The following is a 20,801-nucleotide window of genomic DNA, read 5'->3' on the forward strand; positions in this document are numbered from 1 at the left end:
GCGACGCTCCCTTTTTTCTCAACCTCGGGAGTACCATCGCTGAAAATTATGCGTCAAACAGTTTTTGCCACTATTCCTATATAACACTCGCGTGTCTGCTATCTTTTTGCCTTGCTTTTTCGCAACGAGTGATTGGAAAATTATTACCCCCGTATTAGACAAACTCTACAAGTATATGTATTTTTCTTGGTAAATATATATATATATATATATACACTTTGTAATAGAGATTGATTGTCCCGTGTATATATATTATTATCAAACACTACCTACTTATTTACAAACCTCTTCCAATATCTGTCCATTTTACTCTCGCAATGTCTGCTCTGACATTTTATTAAAGCCTCGAGTTTCTCACGCGGAGCATTCTCTTATTATAATTTAAGTTCATTATGCAGGAACAGATAGTAGAAACTTTTATTCCTATAAAATCATTATACCCTCGACAATACCATCTACTTTTATTCCAATGTTGTAATACGATCTCTGACATGATTTTCTATCACATGTAAAGAATACGTACTTTAAAGCAGAAAGAATATTGGAATTTTTCAATGATTAAGTTGAGTGATGTTTTGCATCTCTGCAAGATACTCTATAATAAATGGTCGGATACGAAAACGTTCGCTGTATTAATAAATGATAGAGGTGAGAAAGAGGAATGCATGTAAAAGCCATCACAACCTGTATTAATAGTTTTTCGGCTTTTGCCATTTTTACTGGTTTCAGTGGTTTTAAAAATTGATACCTTGTCCGTGCCAAAAATCCTCGTTCCCATACTATCTACCTCATACAGAGGGACACATTCCCTTAATTATTAGAATACTCGCGCTCTCCGGTCCATGTAAAAAACGCTAATATTGCAGACCCTTGTGAAAAAATCATTTATCCCAGAAATCAATTTTTACAGCTTCAATCGACAAGAAAAAAATTGCAGTATCACCTGTGTAATCAACTTAATTCGAATATTCTTAAGCGCAATACAGCAGAGATGAAATAAATGATTGAATCTGCACGAAAAGGGTTACTATCTCCGTTATAATTTCATAAAAATTCATCAATCAATATCAAAGAGATAAAGGAAGAATGGAATGGAAAATAAAGAGAAAGGGAGATACAGCAAACGCGGAACGAAGGTGCATGGAAGCTGAAGTTGAGATAGTGGGAAATAACAATTTTACAGTGGGCAGATTTCAGAGGGGATCCAATGGGAAGAGATGTGTGGGAATTCCGAGCTCTTGGCTTGGTTCCACTCGCCATAAGGAACAAAACGACGGGATAGGGCATCTTTTATACAATTATAGTTTTTGCGCGACGTATAGGATGGCGCGTGTGGCACGATCTCTTTGGAATAATGAGATTTGAAGAGTATGTATTATACGGTATATAATATATAGCAGAAGAGACTGCGTGCGTGGGGTTGGGAAGAAGTACGAAAAAGGTTGGTAAAAGGAAGGAGTTACGGGGTGAAAGCGGATGAAGTAGGAGGAGTGCGAGAAAGGATGGATAATAGCCAGGATAGAATTGTTCCAGGAGCAAAAAACCAATCCATCTCTGAGTGTTATCGGATGGTAGAGATGCTCGAGCCAAGCGCCCTCCGAAAATGGCTCGGGAGTGGGAGGGGCGAGGGGAGGGGGAACTAAAGGGAGACGGGGAATCGCAGATTTTGTAGAACCGTTTTGTTCGCGCAAAGAGACACTGCAAAATTCGTGTTCGGTCGCTTCAGCCCATTCAACCGTTGCGAGCTAACATCACCTGGTTGGCTGCTCGTCGCTTCATCCACAGCTGCAGCTGCTATTTCCTCGAGCTCGCAAGCTGCGTGTGAACACTAATGTTTTCAAGCTGATTCCGTTGCACATGCTTCCCTTTCTTCACCAATTCACTCGGCTTTTCTCCAAACCCTCTCCCCCAGTCAATTACACTAACTTAAACACACCGTTGAAAACCTCGGGGAATGCGGTGATCCCGACAAACGCGGCCTGATTGATCCTCCAACAATCAAATACACATGGCCGTTAATGTTCTCCGCTACCCCGTTTGTCTAATCATCCCCTTATCCTTATTATATTCTCCCTCCCAAACCTTAAAATGCAACTTTCGTTTAACTTCCCACTCAATTTTGTTTTCGTTAACGCAAAGCTATCAAAGCATTTAATTTCATAATGTTTGTTTAACGAAATTTCATTGAGATTGTTGAAAAGTAGTTTGGCCAGCGGTGGTAGAAGGATAATTGGATCTAGCGATGTTATCCTTTGGCGAAGGAAATAAACGCGATTCAACGCTTTGCCTTGTCAAATGGCGAGTGCCCTTCGCGAGTGCTGATGGCACGACAGCCAGCCGTGAATGGCGCAAGGGTAGGTAAGGGAGTAAAGAGGAGGAGCTGCAATTAAACATTTTATCTCTGTTCAGCCAGCAGAGTCATGGGTGCTTAACCCAGATCCAATGTGTAACTGTGTGCACTTTCCCTCTCGGACATCGTGCAATTATGCTGCTGCAATTTGTCATTTCAGGAAACGCCGGGCAACAACGATAAAGACAGATCCTCTCCCACTTCCAATCCGAGTAACGAGAAACGCACTTACCGTCCACAAAAATCTAATAAATTCCTAAACTCTCTTGTGCGCTATTTTTTCCTATATATGTATGTGTGTGTGTGTGTGTGCAGTGTGTTTATATAACGTTAGCGTGGCTCCAAAATTACTTTAATACAACACCCAATGTATTTGATCTTATTTAAATAACAGCTTCATCAGTGTTCGCGCGCGCACAGCGATTTTCCCGTATAATTGCAGCCGAGATAGGTTTTGGGTGGTGTAGTAGAGCAGGATAAGAAGAAAAAAGGGAGAAAATGAGGGTGGTATTTGGTATACTTTAGCGGCGCTGGAATGTCTGACTAGAGCCTGAGAAGGAGCTTTTACGCGGCGATGCATTCGAGCCTCTTTGCAGCAGAAAGGAGCAAGCAGTCGGGAAAGTAGTTTGCAGATGTCGGGAATACTCAAGGAAAGGAGCTCTGATCGCAGCTACGGCGACGATATTGCATTTCTAGCCAGAAAGCCTGTAAACTAAAATTAGACTGGACCGTCGTGCATTACACCAACCTATTCTATCGCGAAACAATCAGCAATAAGGCCCGCCCTGCTTTCTTCAGCCTGAAGAATTTTCTACTTGGACTTTCCCGCATATTACGCCTTAATCCGCCTCCGAAACTATTGCGAGAATTTCAACAAAACTTCCAACGGGCTATCGAGTTTCTACCATAACAGCTATTATCCTTTGATTGAAAACAACCAATTTTAACATTGCATTGTTATGCTTCAACATTTTTTCTCTTATTAGTAATTATTACGCTTGTTATTGTGTGTTTGGAAAAGTTGATAAGGTCCAATTGTTATCGCAATTTGATGTATTATCGTACAGCGAGGGAATTTTTTATTAGCTACAAACTCGAAATCATGAGAAAGGAATTGTAAATTGTATAATCTATTATTTATTAAAATGTTGGTAAGATTTCTCTTTCGCTTATAGGATCTTGAGTATGCAGAATTCATTTTTTACTAGTAGTATAATAAATGCTATTACTAATTTGTTCTATTTTCACGACCAAGTGCTAATTTCTTCACAAGTACAGCATTCTTCTATTATACAGTAGTATAGCACTGTCGTAAAACGGGGATTGTCATAATCACTACATTCGTTATTAATTATGCAGCAATTTTTAAATTTTCATTGGAATTTGCTAATTTATTATCTCGACGTGGTAGCGGCAGACGTCAAGTGTTCGATAAATTTTAATCTTTCCCTTATCAGTTTCATTTCAAATGAGTGCATTGATTTTGCAACACACAACCACATGTATAACAGTGAAATTCTATGATACATTAGAGCGAAACACGATTGTTGCATAAAACATTTATTTCTTGTGTGCTGGGAGTAAGAAATTAATGATGACAATCTTTACTTCTAATTTCTAATGTGCGTGCAATAGCGGGAGAGAAGCTCTTTTTCAGCTCCTACTAACACAATAAACTTTTAAATTGAGGAAATAATTAACGATTATGCTCCCGACTACCGTGTCAAGGTGTACTTTCCACAACGCATATTTTAATGAAGCATCATCGACGAGTATGTAAACGCCGTAATCGATCTATCAGTATAGCCGCGCAATTATCGAATATCCAGTATATGTTGAAAATTAAATCATTATACGTACAACAATATTTAAAATAAATAAGTATTTGCACATTCATTTACATTCCACTCGCAGCAATTGACTAAACTATGTTTCAATAAAGCTAGTCTATTGCTTTGCTAAATCATTTAATACACCGGATGCTGATACAATTTGCATTCTAAAAGTTAAGGTAACACTATTATACTGTATCACATATCTATCGCGAGGATATGGAATTACGACGTTATTATATGAACACATTATAATAAATACTGTTGGCTAAATATTCCTCATCGAGCGTGAAAATTATAAGAAAGACTGTTTGTATTTAACAATTTTGTTTGATACAGTCGCGTAAGAAAATTTGTCATGTAAATTCTTCAATCAAATGTGATAAGGAAGAAAATATTGTCAAACTTTATGGCTTCGTTAATGTCAGTTAAAGTATGGTAAGTGAGGGCTACAGATAGCGAGGGGTTGTGATAAGTCGTGCAGCAACCTACGGACTTTTACGATTCCTGTCAGAAGTTAAATATCGTTAGTGCCTGTCTCTCTATTCATTGCATACTTTATTTCACGCAACTTGCAAAGAATCATTTGATTTTTATTATTTCCCGTTACACAATACCAACGGCTTAAAATGAAGCATCGATTGGAAGCTTTAAAAGAGAAAAAAAATAGTAATAACAGGTATATACATACTCATGCACACGTGCATAAATAGGTGAACCACGCTCGACGGAATTTGCAGCTATGCTAAAGGTTTTGCTAAGGGTGACAGGTGGAATTTTTGCGCAATTATACGTTGCAGGAAGCATTTACATTGCGTATGATTAACGGTGAGAAAACAAGCAAAGTGTTGGCTGGGTGGATTTGCAAAAAGGAATGAAATCCCAGACGATTAGAAGCGAGTTTTGCTGGAGAAATGCGGGTTTGCGCGGGAGAAAGGGAGATAAGTCGTGTTGGGTTAGAAGTTCGCGATTTCCTGTGGGGGTGCGTACCCACATTGCCCCCAACCCCACTCCTCTCCTCTTCTTCCTACCACCATTGGTCTCCTTCCATCCCTCAACTCAGTTTTGCAGAACAGGCTGCAGAAGGTCGGAATTTGCGGGCGTGACTGGCGAGGAGAAGAAACACCGGCAGAAACACGAAGAAGAAGATGAATAGCAGTGTGGAGCTCGTGTTACATGTCTGTAACGTGTAACGCCACTGGACGTTTTTACAGCGCAACCCCCATTACGAGCCACGCCGGGAGCGTAACATGGCGAAACTGCTGCCGTGCACTGCAGCTGCCACCTCTATACGTGCTTGCATCTATATCAAGACACACGCGCCTATATCTGCATACCACCTACAGTATAGTAGGCATATACATATCGCGATACGTAAGCATATATCCTATATATATATATATATATACCCAAATTTTTCGACGATATAGTACCATGTACAACACTCTTAATAAAATTGAAAATCACACCAATAATTTCTTTCCCATTCGATGAAAAGTATAAATCATTGAAAAATCCGAGAATTTTATTGCTGCAGCAATAAATTGATTAGAGAACGTATATTGCGATTTGTAGGTATCCATTAAAATTATTTCTGCTGGCGTAGCCGTAGCCGTATAATGAAAGAGCTGGAATTGAGACGGTAAAAGTAAGCTATCGGGGAGAAAAAAAAAATGTTGAAGTCGATACTCGTACGTCTGGCCGATGGGATAGATATCAGGGGGAAGGGGGGAAATCCTGGATACTGGTGGCTATAGGAAACTCGTAGGAGTTTCCTACGCGAAGAGTTAAAGAGTTCTGAGCGTAGAGTCGAATGCTGGCTTTATCGGTCCTATAAAAGTGGGCCAGCCGACGAGAGGATGGGATGGGGCGAAGGGGGGAGGGGGGAGTGTTGCTGGGGTTTGGAGAGCGACATCACCTACTAGAAAGCATCGCCCTAAGAATACGATGGTAGCAGCCTGTGTACGGGGCTGTATCCTCTATAGTATTATACACAGTATAGACGTACCTGCGAATCCCTCTCTCCTCCCCCCTCCCATCCAGCCCGCTACGTCTTGAAATTTAATATTTCTCTTTCGAGAAGCACGGAAATGCTATCAGCAGCCCGCGAGAAGCCACCCGAGCTCTCTACGGATCGAGTTTGCAAAGCGACTCGGTACGAGACATACCTTTCGAATGACTGCTCCAACTTAGTACTCCGTTTCCTTCTCCACCTTTATTCCGATCCCTCGCTCTCTTTCTTACCTAGCTTAGCCTAAATTTTCCGAAGCAATGGCAAATCTATATGCATAAATGTTCTTCGCAGTTACTTTCCGCACTCTGCAATTTTTACGAAAAATGGTCAAACTTTCGAACGTAAAATATATATATACGTAAATGTATTCGGTGTATAGGTGTAATTAGGTTAAATTGAGAGTAAGCGGTAATGTCGAATGAGCAACGTGTCGTTGTAGACGAAATTACAAGCTTGCAATTAGCCGACGTATAATACCGACTAAAGCTGTATATAACTATATATATGTATGTATAAGGGCAAGATATATTGCCGCAGTGCACCTAATATATATTCGGGTTAGCAACTTTGAGATTAAGGACGATTCCGGAAGATAAGCAGATCGTCTGGGTAGATGTTGGCGTCTGAGAAGGGGATAATTTTATCAACCACCTCATTTCGCACCCTGCTGTAAAGCCCTCCAGTTTTAACCTTCCCCGAGCTGTATTGCAGTGCGGTACTCTGTGGCACGGTTCGGTACGGGCACGGTGTATCCCTTACCCACACTATCGGACGAAAGAGCGTTGACGTGATTCCCATCTTCGAGCAAGAGCCAAGAAAACCGGTGGCGGTGACTGGTCAGAGGCACCCGTCTCGAGAAAATTGCGGAACAACTTTGCACAAGGACCCGAGTCAGTTGTTCAGTCCTCTGCGATTCAGCTACGAGCGCATCGCTTGAAATGAATTGGGCGGTGTGTACGAAGGAAACTCATCCTATCCTCTGCTCTACCCATTTTACGATAAATTGCAACTTCATTTACTACAAATCCAAGTCTATGGACCAACAAGATTTTTCCTACAAACTAAACCAATAAATTAACTTTGACTCATTAACAACTTCAGCAACATTCAAATATATATATTTTTTTCAATTTAAATTCACCTCCGCTCGAAAATTTGCCGGGAATTTAAATTACGTTCGCTCCAGGACATTCGTCAGGCTTTCTTTTTTTTACATTATATATATATATATATATATATAGTTAATGTTTGATGAATGACGTCAAAGGCATTAACGCTGACAACTCGGCTGAGACTCCGCGAACAATCTTCTTACGTTGGACATCAAATGGATATGATAAAAGTAATATTCGTTTCTTGTTTGCTGTTGGTCTTTCTCAATTTCTTTGCCACGGAAGACAGTAGAAAAGGAGGATCCGAGTAGTCATCTGGGGAAAATTGCAGCGCGACATTTCCCGGACGACTGTAGGACGCCTTATTTCTCACCGCCTGCAATTCTTTCTTGCACATCCACTGAAATGAATTTGGTCCTGAGAACGGAACTGCGTTTAACAAGTGCTTAAACGTCATGTCAGCAAACGAGATGCTTCAGAGATTGCATTTTGTCAAATACAAGCAGTCAATTGCTTGTACGGTTTCTTGTACTTTTTTCCACGAATCAGCCGCATAGTTCATTGAGATACACTGCCACGATAAATTCGCCGTTTCTTTATTCTATACCTTAAAAGACTTTGCACACTTTTTTAATTAACTCTTACATCTTTCCCTGAATTCATATGGCTTTAAAACTTTCAAAAAGAAAATTGGCATTATGTTTATATCTTGCCATACTTCATCGCCTAAAATCACAACATGAATAAATGTACCTCACAGAGTTCAGCGATAAAAGAAACTGGTACTTTATATAAAGATAAAAAGCACCATGAAATACTACTAATGGTATAATCTACGTAAAACCCGAGATTGCTTTTCCAAAGTAAAAATTGCAATAAGCGAAAACTAATAAATTATAGGTATTATTGAAATAAACTCGTTTTTAAAATAAAAGTTTCTTGTGCAATTTCTCAAAATATCATATACTTCGTACCGACACTTTATTAGTATCGTTACGCTTAGTTCAATTTTATTTTTAATTCAATCAAGATTAGATATATGTATAAACCCAATAGCTTCTGCAAGATATAAATTTTCCTTTGCCAAAAGCGTCATTAATAAACTTTGTAAAAAATGGACTATTTAGAGCTAGAGGAGAAACACCTGGAATACAATTTTTTGGAGAATTTTGTTGAGAAAAACTGATTGTCCTGACTGATTTTCAGTGGAAAATTGCACGTCAGGTTTGCTGGTTTTATGGGAGGTTGGCCACACATTGCAGTGGTACAGTATTCTCTTACATCTTGATAGGTAGACGTTTGCTGTTATCGCGAGCAGAAAGAAAAATTCAACACAATTATTTAGATGAAATTGGTTTTGGGCAAATAATTCGTGTATGCGAGCGTCCCAGTTGACGTTGGGTTGAGCTACAAATAAGGCTGGTATAACTACGGCACTAATGTGGATTTAATGTCTTAACTTTGAATACCTGTTCGAGCCAGCCTCGGGATGCGATAACGTCTTAAATATGTTTTTGCATTTACCAGACCGATCGTTTATTACGCGTAACGATGACGCTGGTGACGTCACGACAGCGAACCGACCGAGCAATTGAAGGTACAACGCAGCGAGGAAAAAACTTTTAAACGCACAGTCACCTATATACACTGCTACACACCGGAACCCTTTTCTCTTCTAGTCAGCTTTTCCACGGAATTTCCACACGCTTTTCTCCCTCCTTTGTGTTTTCCTTCCTTGCCTCCTTCTATCTCTGCGGCACCGCGCTGGCAAAAGCCGCACTTGAGGATTCGCAAAGTTGCGTTACTACCAACTAGGGAATACCGGAAGTTTTTCCATTCGCGCAACCGACACGGAAAAAATACAGAGCCCCCGGTGCTCCTGAATAATATCGCTGACAGATATAAATTCATTGTCCTTCATGGATCGAAAAATGTTTGGCGAATACCCTTCGTTCGCGAGCTAATAAATGCTTTTAAACTTTGGTGGTAAATAATAATCATAATAATAAATATAACCATATATATTTTTTAATTATATCACGAACGCATTATAAGTATGCGCTATACCCATAAGCTCTTGCAATTTTGGTAATTTTCATCAGACAGAGTGGAAAGGCTCGCGGTTTAAACTCATCGTAAAACAAAGAGGCATGCACGTTGTGAAAAGCTGTGCACACCCCGTTGTTCCAAAGCCCCTCGTCATTCCGTCTCAGCGAGAGGGCTGATCAACCTTTATTCCTATTAGCTTACATATAATGCCTCCTACCTAATTTCATACGTACTTTACCAAATTATTGCAGGCTAAATACAGCAAGAGGTTACTCTCCTCAAAGAAGTAGAATCATTTTAATAATTTCTATTGCAAATAATGTGGTGGTAGGAAAGAAATCACTGCGAAAATATACTTAATAGAGGATTGTCATCAGGATTTGCAGCGTACACAGTGTTATTTGGTAATTGTACGTATACATATCTGTGGAAACTCCGTCTCTCTCTCTCTCAAGAGGTAAATTAGTGGCGAGGAAATAGGGGTCTAGGCATAGGTATGAGTCACAGTGCTGATGAGCAGGTAGATTGGAGGGTAAAGATGAAGTGTTCTTATTAGTCTTAACTCGAAAACGTGTCACATTGGAAGGCACCGAGCAGCATTTCTGCTTCGCATTGCAGTGGTTATAATATAAATAAGTGACAATAGTACGAGGTGTCACTGCTGGGATTCTCGACGATTTGAATTTGTTCGAGACGTGAGACGTCGACATTGAGCTCGTTCGTATGCATATGTTGATCCTCTATGTTGATTGGCTGGCATGCAAGCAAAGTCCTTAAAGTGGTCTGCCTTCTGCTCTTCCCAGGCTTCTCCCTTTCTCTCGACCATGCTGTCTTCATTCTCTCTCCTTCCCTCGTGAATTCGCACGATATTGCACATACTCGCTGCGTTATTAATATGTAGTTTAATTAGCGTCTCAAAGCGATCTAATATTACCACCCCCACCTTGCTCAAATGCTTCGAGGTCTTCCAATCACTCGAATTTTCATTTTTATATAACTACGAGAAAGGTTCGCGTTTATCAATTTTCCGTTAATCAATTCTGCTCGATAAATAAACTATGTAGAATTTAATATTCATCGGATAATTCATGACCCGCTTCCTTTCCCTTACCCTGCATGCTTGTCTATACACAATGTAACATTGTACCTGTGCAAAATAAGCTATAGGAGGGTAGGAAATTCTATCGACGATTCTCCGCGAGATACTGCAAACTATATTTATTGTTAATAGAGAAATATTGCAAAAGGTAAATGGTTGGATTTATCGATTGAATAAATGCTGATCCTATATTCTATCGGAATTTCATGTGTCACTAGAAATTCTTGGCATGATACGACGGTGGCACCTTCTGCAAAGTCAAAAGAGATTTCTCCGGCCATACGCGTACAGTTATAGAAAGGATGTGTTAGGCAAAGTGATTCTTTTTTCATAATGCAGGACATCTTCGATTATAGCGGCAGCCGATGGCGCCCGAGAAATTGGAAAACGGCATGACAAACGCGACGGCAAAAGTGCAGAGGCCACTGCTGCTTTTGACACGTACACCCTCCCGCTAAACGTTTACTATTAAATCTCCTATTCTTCCTTCGTGATAAGAGCGTTGAATCTTTTTGCTACGTCACTACACACCGAGTGGCATTCATAAATTAACGCGCGCGTCCGCACAGTTATAATTTACCGGCTGCTTTCTCTAAATACAATAATAATATCGCAACTTTATCCATGCGCGCATACCTATATAATCTAATACGTGATATATACTGAAAACTTTGTATTTTAATGCAAAAAAACCCGATTATTTATTGAAAATCCAATTTCATTTAAATTAAAAGCTGAACGCGCAGCCCGCATGCACATTACTCGTGGCGAAGCTTCGTTATTGTCTGGTAAAATAATGGAATTTCTTACAACATCGCTGTACTTTTAATTGGAAGATTACAAAGTTATAGAGGTAGGTGTAGATTGAATTTAACGCCAGTATTTTGCGCGCAAGATCCGTAAGACGATGGAAAGAGTTCAACGTTATCCTCTTCTTCTCTCATTGCCTCCGCGCCCCCCCTCCCCCCCCCTTCTTCCCATTGCTCTTTTCACCCCCAGACCCCCTGTTCCATCCCCCTCCCCCCGACACCGCTCTTTCTCTATCTCCCTCGCTCATCAACACAAGTATACAAACCTTCCTACCTTATCTACCCTCTCTCGCGGCAGTATAAGATCTGAGGCGTTATATGCTATTACTTCAAATCGTTTAAAACTTTGGAAATGGCCACTAAAAGTGTATCGAACTTTACCTAGCAGCTCTTTAATATATCTTGTTAGAGGGGTGCTACTTTCTTATTTAACAATAATTACGAGCTACCGTCGTGCTATTAGTCGAGTTGCCGAGTCCCAGCAATCTCAAGTTCCTATGCATCTACATAAGTCGCATTATATTCTCAATTATCGCGCTGACCGCATTCACTCTCACGTAATTAAAGTGCTAATCATGCTTTTAAATTAAAAATCTAATAATCGCTCAAATCTTTTTAAGCTCTCAAGTTCTGAGATTAATTAAAAGTGACGAGGAGAGCATTGGATATTTCTTAAGAAATATTATTCCTACCTTGACAGAGTATCGTGATAATGTGGATCATGCTGATGGTCAGGTACCGATTCCTCCCATGTCTCTCCGCCATTTTCCCGCCGTTTTGTGAATTATTTCTTCGAGTCCACACCTGTAATTGCAGAAAAATATACCATTAGATTTCTATCAAGAAACATTTTTGCAATGCCTTTGGATTGAATCTGCTTTTTGCAGTGACAATCCGACGTGGATTAATGAATCACTAAATAAAGTGAAGCTAAAAGCATTAAAATATAAAAAATAAACGCTTGAATGTGATAATTAACGAAAGTGCAGTGTCAATCGTAGCCACTGGTCCGAATTCCATACACGCTATTCAAAAAGAGAGAGACACGGTTATATACGCCACATTCAAAACTATACGCATTGGAACATTCCACCCTCGCATACATACTTTATATTATATCACATATGTATATGTACTACGTATGTATCTTCCAGATTAATTAATAAATCAAAATAGAGGAAAAACCTATCTGAAGCGAAACCCAGCAATTCATATCACTAAAATATTTCAAGCTTTTACCCAATAAATTAACCAATTTTGTCTGCTGAAAAATAAAACTAAAAAGAACGTTCATATCAAAGATCACAGAGTGATCTTTCTCTCGAATAAAGGTAAAAAGAACTGAAATTTCAAATAAATATTTCCTGTGTCAATTTTCCATACGTATCAACGCAATCAACGCTACGTACGAGTGTAAAAAATCAAGCTACCTATAAATTTTTTATAAACGTAAATATTCTTAATATTGAAAGTGCAGAGAGAGAGAGAGAGCGAGAGAGAGAATACAAACAGTATAACAATTCCTACAGATCATGTATAATAGCATAGCTATCCCTATAGGTTACGAGGGAAAATTGGAGAAAAAAGTATTTTTTATATCTGCCAAAAAATAACTTTGCGTATAACATAACACTGTTAGTCAAAGATGAAATTTAGAGATTCGTGGAAGAGAATATTTACTAATTTATTCAAGAATCAACAAAAAGCAATTTAAAACACGGTATCACGGCTAGTTTATTAACACGTGAGTTAATTAACACGTGTATTTACAACAATAACCAGAGGACACCTCAGCAGTGGAAAATCTTTGTTACTGGTGGAACGCTTACACGTTCACAGCACCGTTGAAATTACAGCAGCGACTCCCGCTATCGTGCTCGTTCCATAATTAGTAAACTCGGTTAACACCAGCTCTGCTTGCTGACACCGTAGTCTTGCAGTGTTTTATTTTTAAACTTCTTTCCAGCCAACCCTTTTCAGAGAAAACCGAAGTCTATCCTTCGCTATCCCACGCTATCCTCCATGGAACCTTTTACACACGGTAGCTCGTCCTTAACCACCGTTTCCCCCCCCCCCCCCCCCCCAGCTTTTCTATCACGACCTAACGACTTAGCGCAGGCAATTAATAAATGACTCTAACTTTCAAATCAGTCTCTCAACTCTTCTCGTAAGCTCGTCCAAAACTATTATTTCTAATTAAACCTTAAGTAAATGATAACAAAAACTCGCCAATGTCTATAAAGTGATCATAGATACAATTATTTTACCAATCATCCGACCCAATTGATTAAAAAGTGATACAACCATACACGAGTCAGACATTTCGATCCAAGCTACGCATGAAAATTTCAGGAAATTATTGATAAAATTGCGTGTGTGACTTTATAGCACTGAATATTTAGGGCATAAAATTGACATGACGAGTGTGTTTCGCAAAGCTTTCGTGAAGTCCGAATGAGTTGTTGGTGAAAGTCTGTCGAAATCATGTTTACAGCGGTGTATACACGGGCAGTCTCTTTTAACGGCGCCAATTGTTTGATCCAAATGGACAAATGGGTCGAGGTAACCAATCGTTGGGAGGAAACAGCGCCGTCGCGACGCACACGAACCGCCGCTTGCAGATTTACGACGCGATTTACAAATTGGCGGTTATTGTGCCCCGCTCGGAAATCAAACTGTCCTATAAATCAAAACGTCTGCCAACGTTCATTAAACGTCAGTCGAGTACCGGAAATCGGTCATCCACCTTCCCAGGGGATCCTGCACGATCCTCCACTTGAATCCTCCCTTCACAAATTTATAACATCCTTATTTAATTTTCCTCGATTTTCCTCGCTTCGACTCGTACTTTACTCTCCGCCTCGATCCGCGCACAAAAAGAATGCTCCCCCCTAGATTAACCTACTGCAGGAATGCTCCGCAGTGTCGTAAACACGAATTACCCGTTGACATTGACAAGAAATATCGTTAAGTCTAGCAGGGCTGATAGAAAAAGTTGTACTACTTTCTCCGTTACGCATATAAAAAGCATATAGTTTGTCAAGTGCAGCGCAAAGTTATTTTGATTTTTTGGAATTACTCGCAAGCAATATAACGAACGGCAGGTATTAATGCTTTAAATTTATCGGATATAGTGGTGGAAAGTTGTAAAATACCGATTACTCGATTTATGCACGAAGGTAGTTTTACCGGGACCATTGAAAAAGTTGGCTTGATGCAAAAAGCAGCAGTGAAAACATTTCAGGTCGTATAAACGTCATGTACTTGCGTGAAAACTCTACTATTGTAGTATAATAGCCGTGCGTCTGCTGAGAAATTTATATACAACTTTTTTGTTTACCGTGTGTACGTATATATATGTATGATACATAAATTCACTACTACCCGGGCGTACTCTTTTTGCACGATTCACGAGGCGTCAGCGTCACGCATTTCTCAGCTGCAAGTCGTAAAAAGTCAACGATGCAATTTGTTTGGCGAAATCAAACCGCTCCTATATAACTCAAATAACCGAAAGGTTTGTATGATTCACTGTTAAACACGCGGAACGATTGAGATGGTAGAATTTTTAGTACTCGTAAAATCCTAGCCTTCGTTAAAAAAGAAATAAACAATGGATCCTGAAAAAGCGCTAATAAATTTTCTAAACTATTACTATAGTATACTGCCATAAGAGGATTATTGTGTCGACTACAAAAATTGAAACAGACGAAGTAATTTTGTATAAAGAGGCGCGAACAGTCGGGACATTTGTGGCCGATCGGTTATTTCGGATTATTTTTACGTTTCATCGCTGGAATTTGTATTCAATTTTAGTAATATTCCTATATGTGACACAAAATGACACGATTGAAAATTATCCTGCTCAATTCGGACTAAAAAATGTCAAACAGTTCAACGTACATATATATAGATGAGAGCTATCAACAATTCATAATTCGTCAAAATCAGTAACAATAAAATTACACAAGCGCTACTTTTAATTATTAGCTATTTAAACATAAAAAAATCCTTCGTTCCTATATATTTCATTTGATTAATTATCAATACATATATATATATATATATATATATATATTGTAATATTACTCTGTGAAAGTACAAATTGGACTCTGACTAATTATAATCTCGAGGATGGATTATCAAGTGATACGGTGATAGATTTTAGCGTTGCATCGGCACTTTAATCGCGGAGCGTGGCAGTTTCTCGAACAGGCCGTAAATTTCCAAGTACGCGAACGGCTGGAGCTTGCAGCGTGGCGCTTTGGAGACTCTGATTCACGTCCGCATTCAAAGTCTCACCTCTGTTTCTGGCTCGTGGATTCCGTAGCAAAACTTCAGAACAAACACATGGCGCGATTGCGACAAAATGCTCGTAATTACATTCCGGAAGGGGGGGGGGGGGAGGGGGTGGCTGGGACAAAAAGACCCTTGGCGTTTGTCCTGCGAATAATTGAGGACATGCGATCCTACCCGATACACTCGTAAACCTTTCCATTCACTCCTTCCTCTACCAACACATTTTCCCCTTAACAATATTCCTCTCTTATCATTTTATCTCAACTGTTTATCAAAACTTTTATTTATCCTACGTTTATTTATTGCCTGCGACTCGCCATAAGATGCAACATTTATCAAAAAAATACTATAACAATAAGACGTTGTATTCGAGTAGTCTATTTTTTTTTTTTTTTTTTTTACTCAATAGAGTAAAGTTTGAAAGTTCAGTTACGATCGTTTCGGCAATGTTCGCGTAGACAATCATGGGTTAGCTCATTTATCTAATATTAAAAGTTTCTAACTACCAATGCACTCGCGTCTGGAACGAAGTACTATTGGGAGCAGACGAGGAGGTGGTGGTGGGCAGGCAAGACTAAGAGAAAATGAGAGAGAGAAAGTGAGAGAGAAGAAGCAGAAGAAGAAGAAGAAGAAGGAAGATCTGGACGAAAGAGGCAGTAGAAAGGAGGACGAGTCCTTTAGAAGCGTTCCTTCGGGGATGGCGCGAGCAAAGAAAGGACTCATTCAGATCGGCGTTCTTAACGAGGAAAGTTGTTCTCACCGCTGCTGGCCGTTCAAACGAACCGGGGGAAGAAATCAACGAAAACTGGTCACGAGCACTCACAGACTTAAAATTATCGCAGCTCGTATACCATGGAGAGCTTTTGCCTACCTGATAGTGACATTTTACGCGAAGCTTTCGCTATTAGGAGATTAAAATACACCAAGGCTAAAGTGTGTATATTGAAAAAAGTCTATAGTATAGTGTTTGCTCGAAGATGCCTCAAAGTACACCTTTCAGTTGGCTACTGCCATATCTCTTTGTAAACTACAAGAGCTCTTAGACTGAAGCGCACTCGAGGGATTATTTGAAATCATCAACAGAAGGCGAAAACCATGGGAAGATTTATATATAAAGCGAGATTCGTCGATGACAGACAACGTGTAACTAAAAACTCCCTTGCTCATTATCGATATACATACATATGTAATAGTACACCTGTATTTTTATATTTTAATCTATACTTTTCATGCATGGACAATACTTCTCCAACTTGAAAGGAGTGAAAAAGTTGTTGGATTATTTTAGAGAAAAGTTTGGACAAAAAGTGTGGTTAATACAGTGTTAAACTGCAGGTATTCGACAAAATGCTAGATTGTACGTACTTTTTCACGGTAGGCGGTGGATTTCCGGAGACATATCGTCGAGAATCCTTGCGTAGCACTTTGGCTCTATGGTTGTCCCAACGCTTGTCGATGTTTTCGTATTATCAGCAGCGCGGATGCTGTCTATGAAACATTTATTGCACTTCACTTTGAAAACTCTCCAGGAAATTCCAAATTCTACTTGAATTTACCGTATTACCACTATAATATACAAAGTCCGTATAAAGAAGAAGCTCCTTTCAACTATATACTGATACTTTGCAATAAAATTAAGAGATTCTCGTGTGCTTTCATCAGCTTCGTTATTGTGGGAAAGAGAATAAATGAACTAAATGATTTTGTAATATTTCTTGACTAAGATAAATCATAATTATCGGAATTTGTCAGAAAATGATTAATACGGGCATCATGCGAGTAGAGTAGTATAAATTTTAGGCATTATTTATATGCGAAAGTCATGCACGCAGCGTTGTCGCGTAGAGTTTACCGAGTGATCGTTCATTCGGATGGCGATGTCCGCCGATCATCAGGTGCACGATCGATCCGGAAATATTATACTTCCGTTGGACCGTCCGTGGGCAAACGATACGACCGTGATCCTCATAAATCTCGCAGCCGCTTCACGGACGTCAAGCTTTCCAATGCACTCGTAGCTAGCAAGATTTTTTCGCCATTCTTTTTCTACTTGTTTTTCCGTTTTCCCCTTTTTTCTGTTTGTTTAATCAGAGCAATACGATACACGAAACGACGATCAAACGCATTTAACTCGCACGAAAAATCGTTTAGATTCCAACCTTATTCCACCCTTTTACAAAGGTCTATTACTGTGGGCTAAATATGAATTGAAAAAAAAATACTCCTTTAATTGTTCGTCAATTAACTAACCTTTCATTACCTGTACTGTATTCTTATCGATCATACATATTTAATTTATGGTAAAATGAGATATTTGATTTTAATTATAGCATGACTCCGAATTTATATTTGTAACTCAGTCCAGTTGGATGAAAGAGTGGCAGGTCACTAACTTTTGATAAAATAGGAACATAATATGATTTATATATTGGTTTGGAATACTCGCGCGTGCGCCGAAGCTGCTCAAATATTAAAAATTCAATATGAAGATCTAAATTAATTTATTGAAACCATTGAATGCTCATTAATATTTATTGCTTCAGTATTATTTGATTTTATTATTCTGCAGGAAATAAATTAATATTAACTTTTGAAAGATAATATTAGAGATATAATTTGGTAGACATTGATTTCGCGAATGAAAATTTGGATTTAATTAAGCGAATGAAGAGGAAACTGTGCGTGCGCGCACATTGAAGATGATTTAGAATTTAGGAACATAATATCGGCGAGGCTGCGCCGCATCAATGTCATGAGCAGTGTTTAACGCGATGGCATGCCGCGACAGATTAGCTATGGCTTTAAGCCAGATTTACTTCCAGGGATGTTGCTTCTACGCATCATATATACGTTCCTCGAGCAGATTTTAACAATTTTCTTTTTTATGGTTCATATAACAACCTTCTCTTCGATTTAACTAACTTAAAATTTCTATTTCTAGATAAGAAATCCATTATTTCTTAAGAAATTTGATAAAATGAAGCCAAACCTAATTATCATTATACCTATTTCAACTTTTCAAGATACCGAAGTTTAAGTGATTAAAGTCGATTATTATATTAGATTTTGACAAGATCAAAGTCCAAATTTCAACTGTATTCTCGATAATTACAAACACAGTTAGTGTTGGGTGTGTGTGTGTGTGTGCGCGTGTGTTCTATCTCCCGTGGTTTATAATAAGGCTCACTTTATCACTCGTATAATAAACTTCACTGAACATTTTGCAAGAAAACTGAAAAGACAGATTTGATTAAAAATAAAAATAATAAATACTGTTTCATTTTTTATTTATTGATCGTCATTTTAAATACAAGTAATAACGGGTTCTTTATACTTTATGGCCACGCGCATCAATAGTCTTGTTAATCCGTAAGATTCTCCGAGGACAAGTCTGATTGAGTGTGCGTTGGTAAGTGAGATAGGCGGATTAGTGCGCTTACACGCCACGACAAACTAGCACAGCATGTGACGTTTCGAAGACATACTCGATTACGATAGTAGAACGGTGGACCTGTTCCCGCTGCTATTCAAAATTCAACGTGTTTAACATCCGCAACTAATTCACATTTACATTTCAGCCTGGTCAACAAGTATATACTGTTTTAATGAGAAGCTACTAATGTATCTTTATTATCGTCACAGCTGGAAACCAAACGAGAATCTAACGTAAAAAAGCTGAGAATATTATTTTAAAAAAGCGCCAAGAGTATAAGCATAGTTGAACGGAGCATAAGAAGCATGATGAAAGAGAGGAGGTAATTAGGACGATTAATTAACTAACCAGGGTAAACTTAATTTAATCGCTCCGTCGTCGATCGTATTAATCCAAGAGCAGCACTAAGGTCACGTAGCGCGTTTCAAGCTTAGACGACGGGGCTCACTGGTGTGAATCGGTTGAAGGTCAGAGGTTGACAGGGTCAAAGTCCGGAAGACCGGGTGGTGCAAGAGGAATGACAGTTGCGAACGGAAAGGGGTGGATTTGGAAAGACAGGTAGACGCAGGATCAAGGAGCAAAAGTAAACGAGGTTGATAACGTATCGTGGCTCTGTTACGCACCACGATTCGATACGATAGAGCGAGTGTCGAAGGTCAACCGATAATCCTAATAGACTGGATAGAGGAAGAGCAATGACAGGTACGAACGCGGACAAAAATGGAGATGGAGCGACCCACAGGTAAACAGAGTGTCAAGGAAACGAATAAACTAGGCTAACGACGTTTCGCAGCTCTTTCACTGAAACACGATGGAAGGTGATGGAGTAAAAGCACGGGACTGAAGGTCAAAGGAGAATTCCGGAAAACCAGGTAGAACGGAGGAATTGCATTTTTCGGTTGAAGTGGAGGAACAGGTTGTTTTTAGATCAAGGAGATAAGGTAAACGAGGCTGGCGACGTCTCGCAGCTTTGTCACAGTACCACGTTGCGATGCGATAGGGTAGAGATACGTTGAAGGTCAAAGACTGGAAAACCGGAGACGAGGAGAGAGAGAGAGAGAGAGAGTGACAAGTGGAGAAAGGTGAAAATAGAGAGACGGATCAATCGGATTTCAAGGAGACAAGGTAAACGAGGTTGATAAGGTTGGGCAGCTCCATTACAGCACCACGTTGCGATAGAATGTAAGTCGAAGGTTAGAGGTCAAAGACTGGAAGACCAAACGCGAAAGGAAGGGCAAATGACGAGTGGTTAAGGATGGATATAGTCAGACCAGATCACAAATCAAAGCTCCTCGAGGGAGCTATAGGCGAGAGAAATGTGCTTGACGAGGTCTCGCAGTTTTAGCACCGCACCACGACGCGACGGCGACGACAACGACGACGACGACGACGACGACGGCGACGACGGCGACGGCGACGTGGGCTGATGCTGCCGGTGCTACTGGTCCGCAACAGCACGGCTCGTACATATACTATTCGGGAAGGGAAACGGGACGAGACGGCACGCGTGCCCGATGCTCTCGTGCGCGAGCGCACTCCCACCGAAAATCCGCCCCCACCCCCACTCAGACTCGCTCGACGTCCACCCCCTCTAACCCCTTCCACTCTCGCTAACTCACTTCTATCCCGACCATCTCGACGATCCCGACGAGGTCCTGACACCGCCGCGACGATACTCTCAGGTAGGAGGGATATTCTTTGATGCCTGCCTCCTCCGAAAACTCACCACTTCCCCTTCCTCCCTCATACCACCACCCCCGCCTCCCTTTCCCTTTATCCTCTCATCCTCTCTTTTCCTCCTTTT

At 39.9% G+C, this 20,801-nt stretch overlaps 1 protein-coding gene across 3 annotated transcripts in view; it reads right to left on the reverse strand.

The window, feature by feature from the left end:
• The window catches only part of LOC136774351 (lachesin-like), a 159,039-nt gene extending 138,629 nt beyond the window's left edge, over positions 1–20,410 (reverse strand). For 2 of the 3 annotated variants that reach the window (XM_066728587.1, XM_066728585.1), the window contains exons 1-3: positions 19,346–20,410; positions 16,930–17,130; positions 11,958–12,069 (exon numbers count right to left, since the gene is read on the reverse strand). In XM_066728587.1, the coding sequence (XP_066584684.1) occupies positions 11,958–12,030 (73 nt within the window). In that variant the 5' untranslated portion in view covers positions 12,031–12,069; positions 16,930–17,130; positions 19,346–20,410. The remainder of the gene's footprint in view (positions 1–11,957; positions 12,070–16,929; positions 17,131–19,345) is intronic. The other variant, XM_066728586.1, reaches the window with a different exon arrangement.
• Between the last annotated feature and the right edge of the window lie 391 nt (positions 20,411–20,801).

This window comes from Prorops nasuta, unplaced genomic scaffold (assembly GCF_024137725.1).
Source record: "Prorops nasuta isolate Cenicafe-Biocafe unplaced genomic scaffold, Cenicafe_Pnas_1.2 PNAS00006, whole genome shotgun sequence".
Lineage (NCBI taxonomy): Eukaryota > Metazoa > Arthropoda > Insecta > Hymenoptera > Bethylidae > Prorops > Prorops nasuta.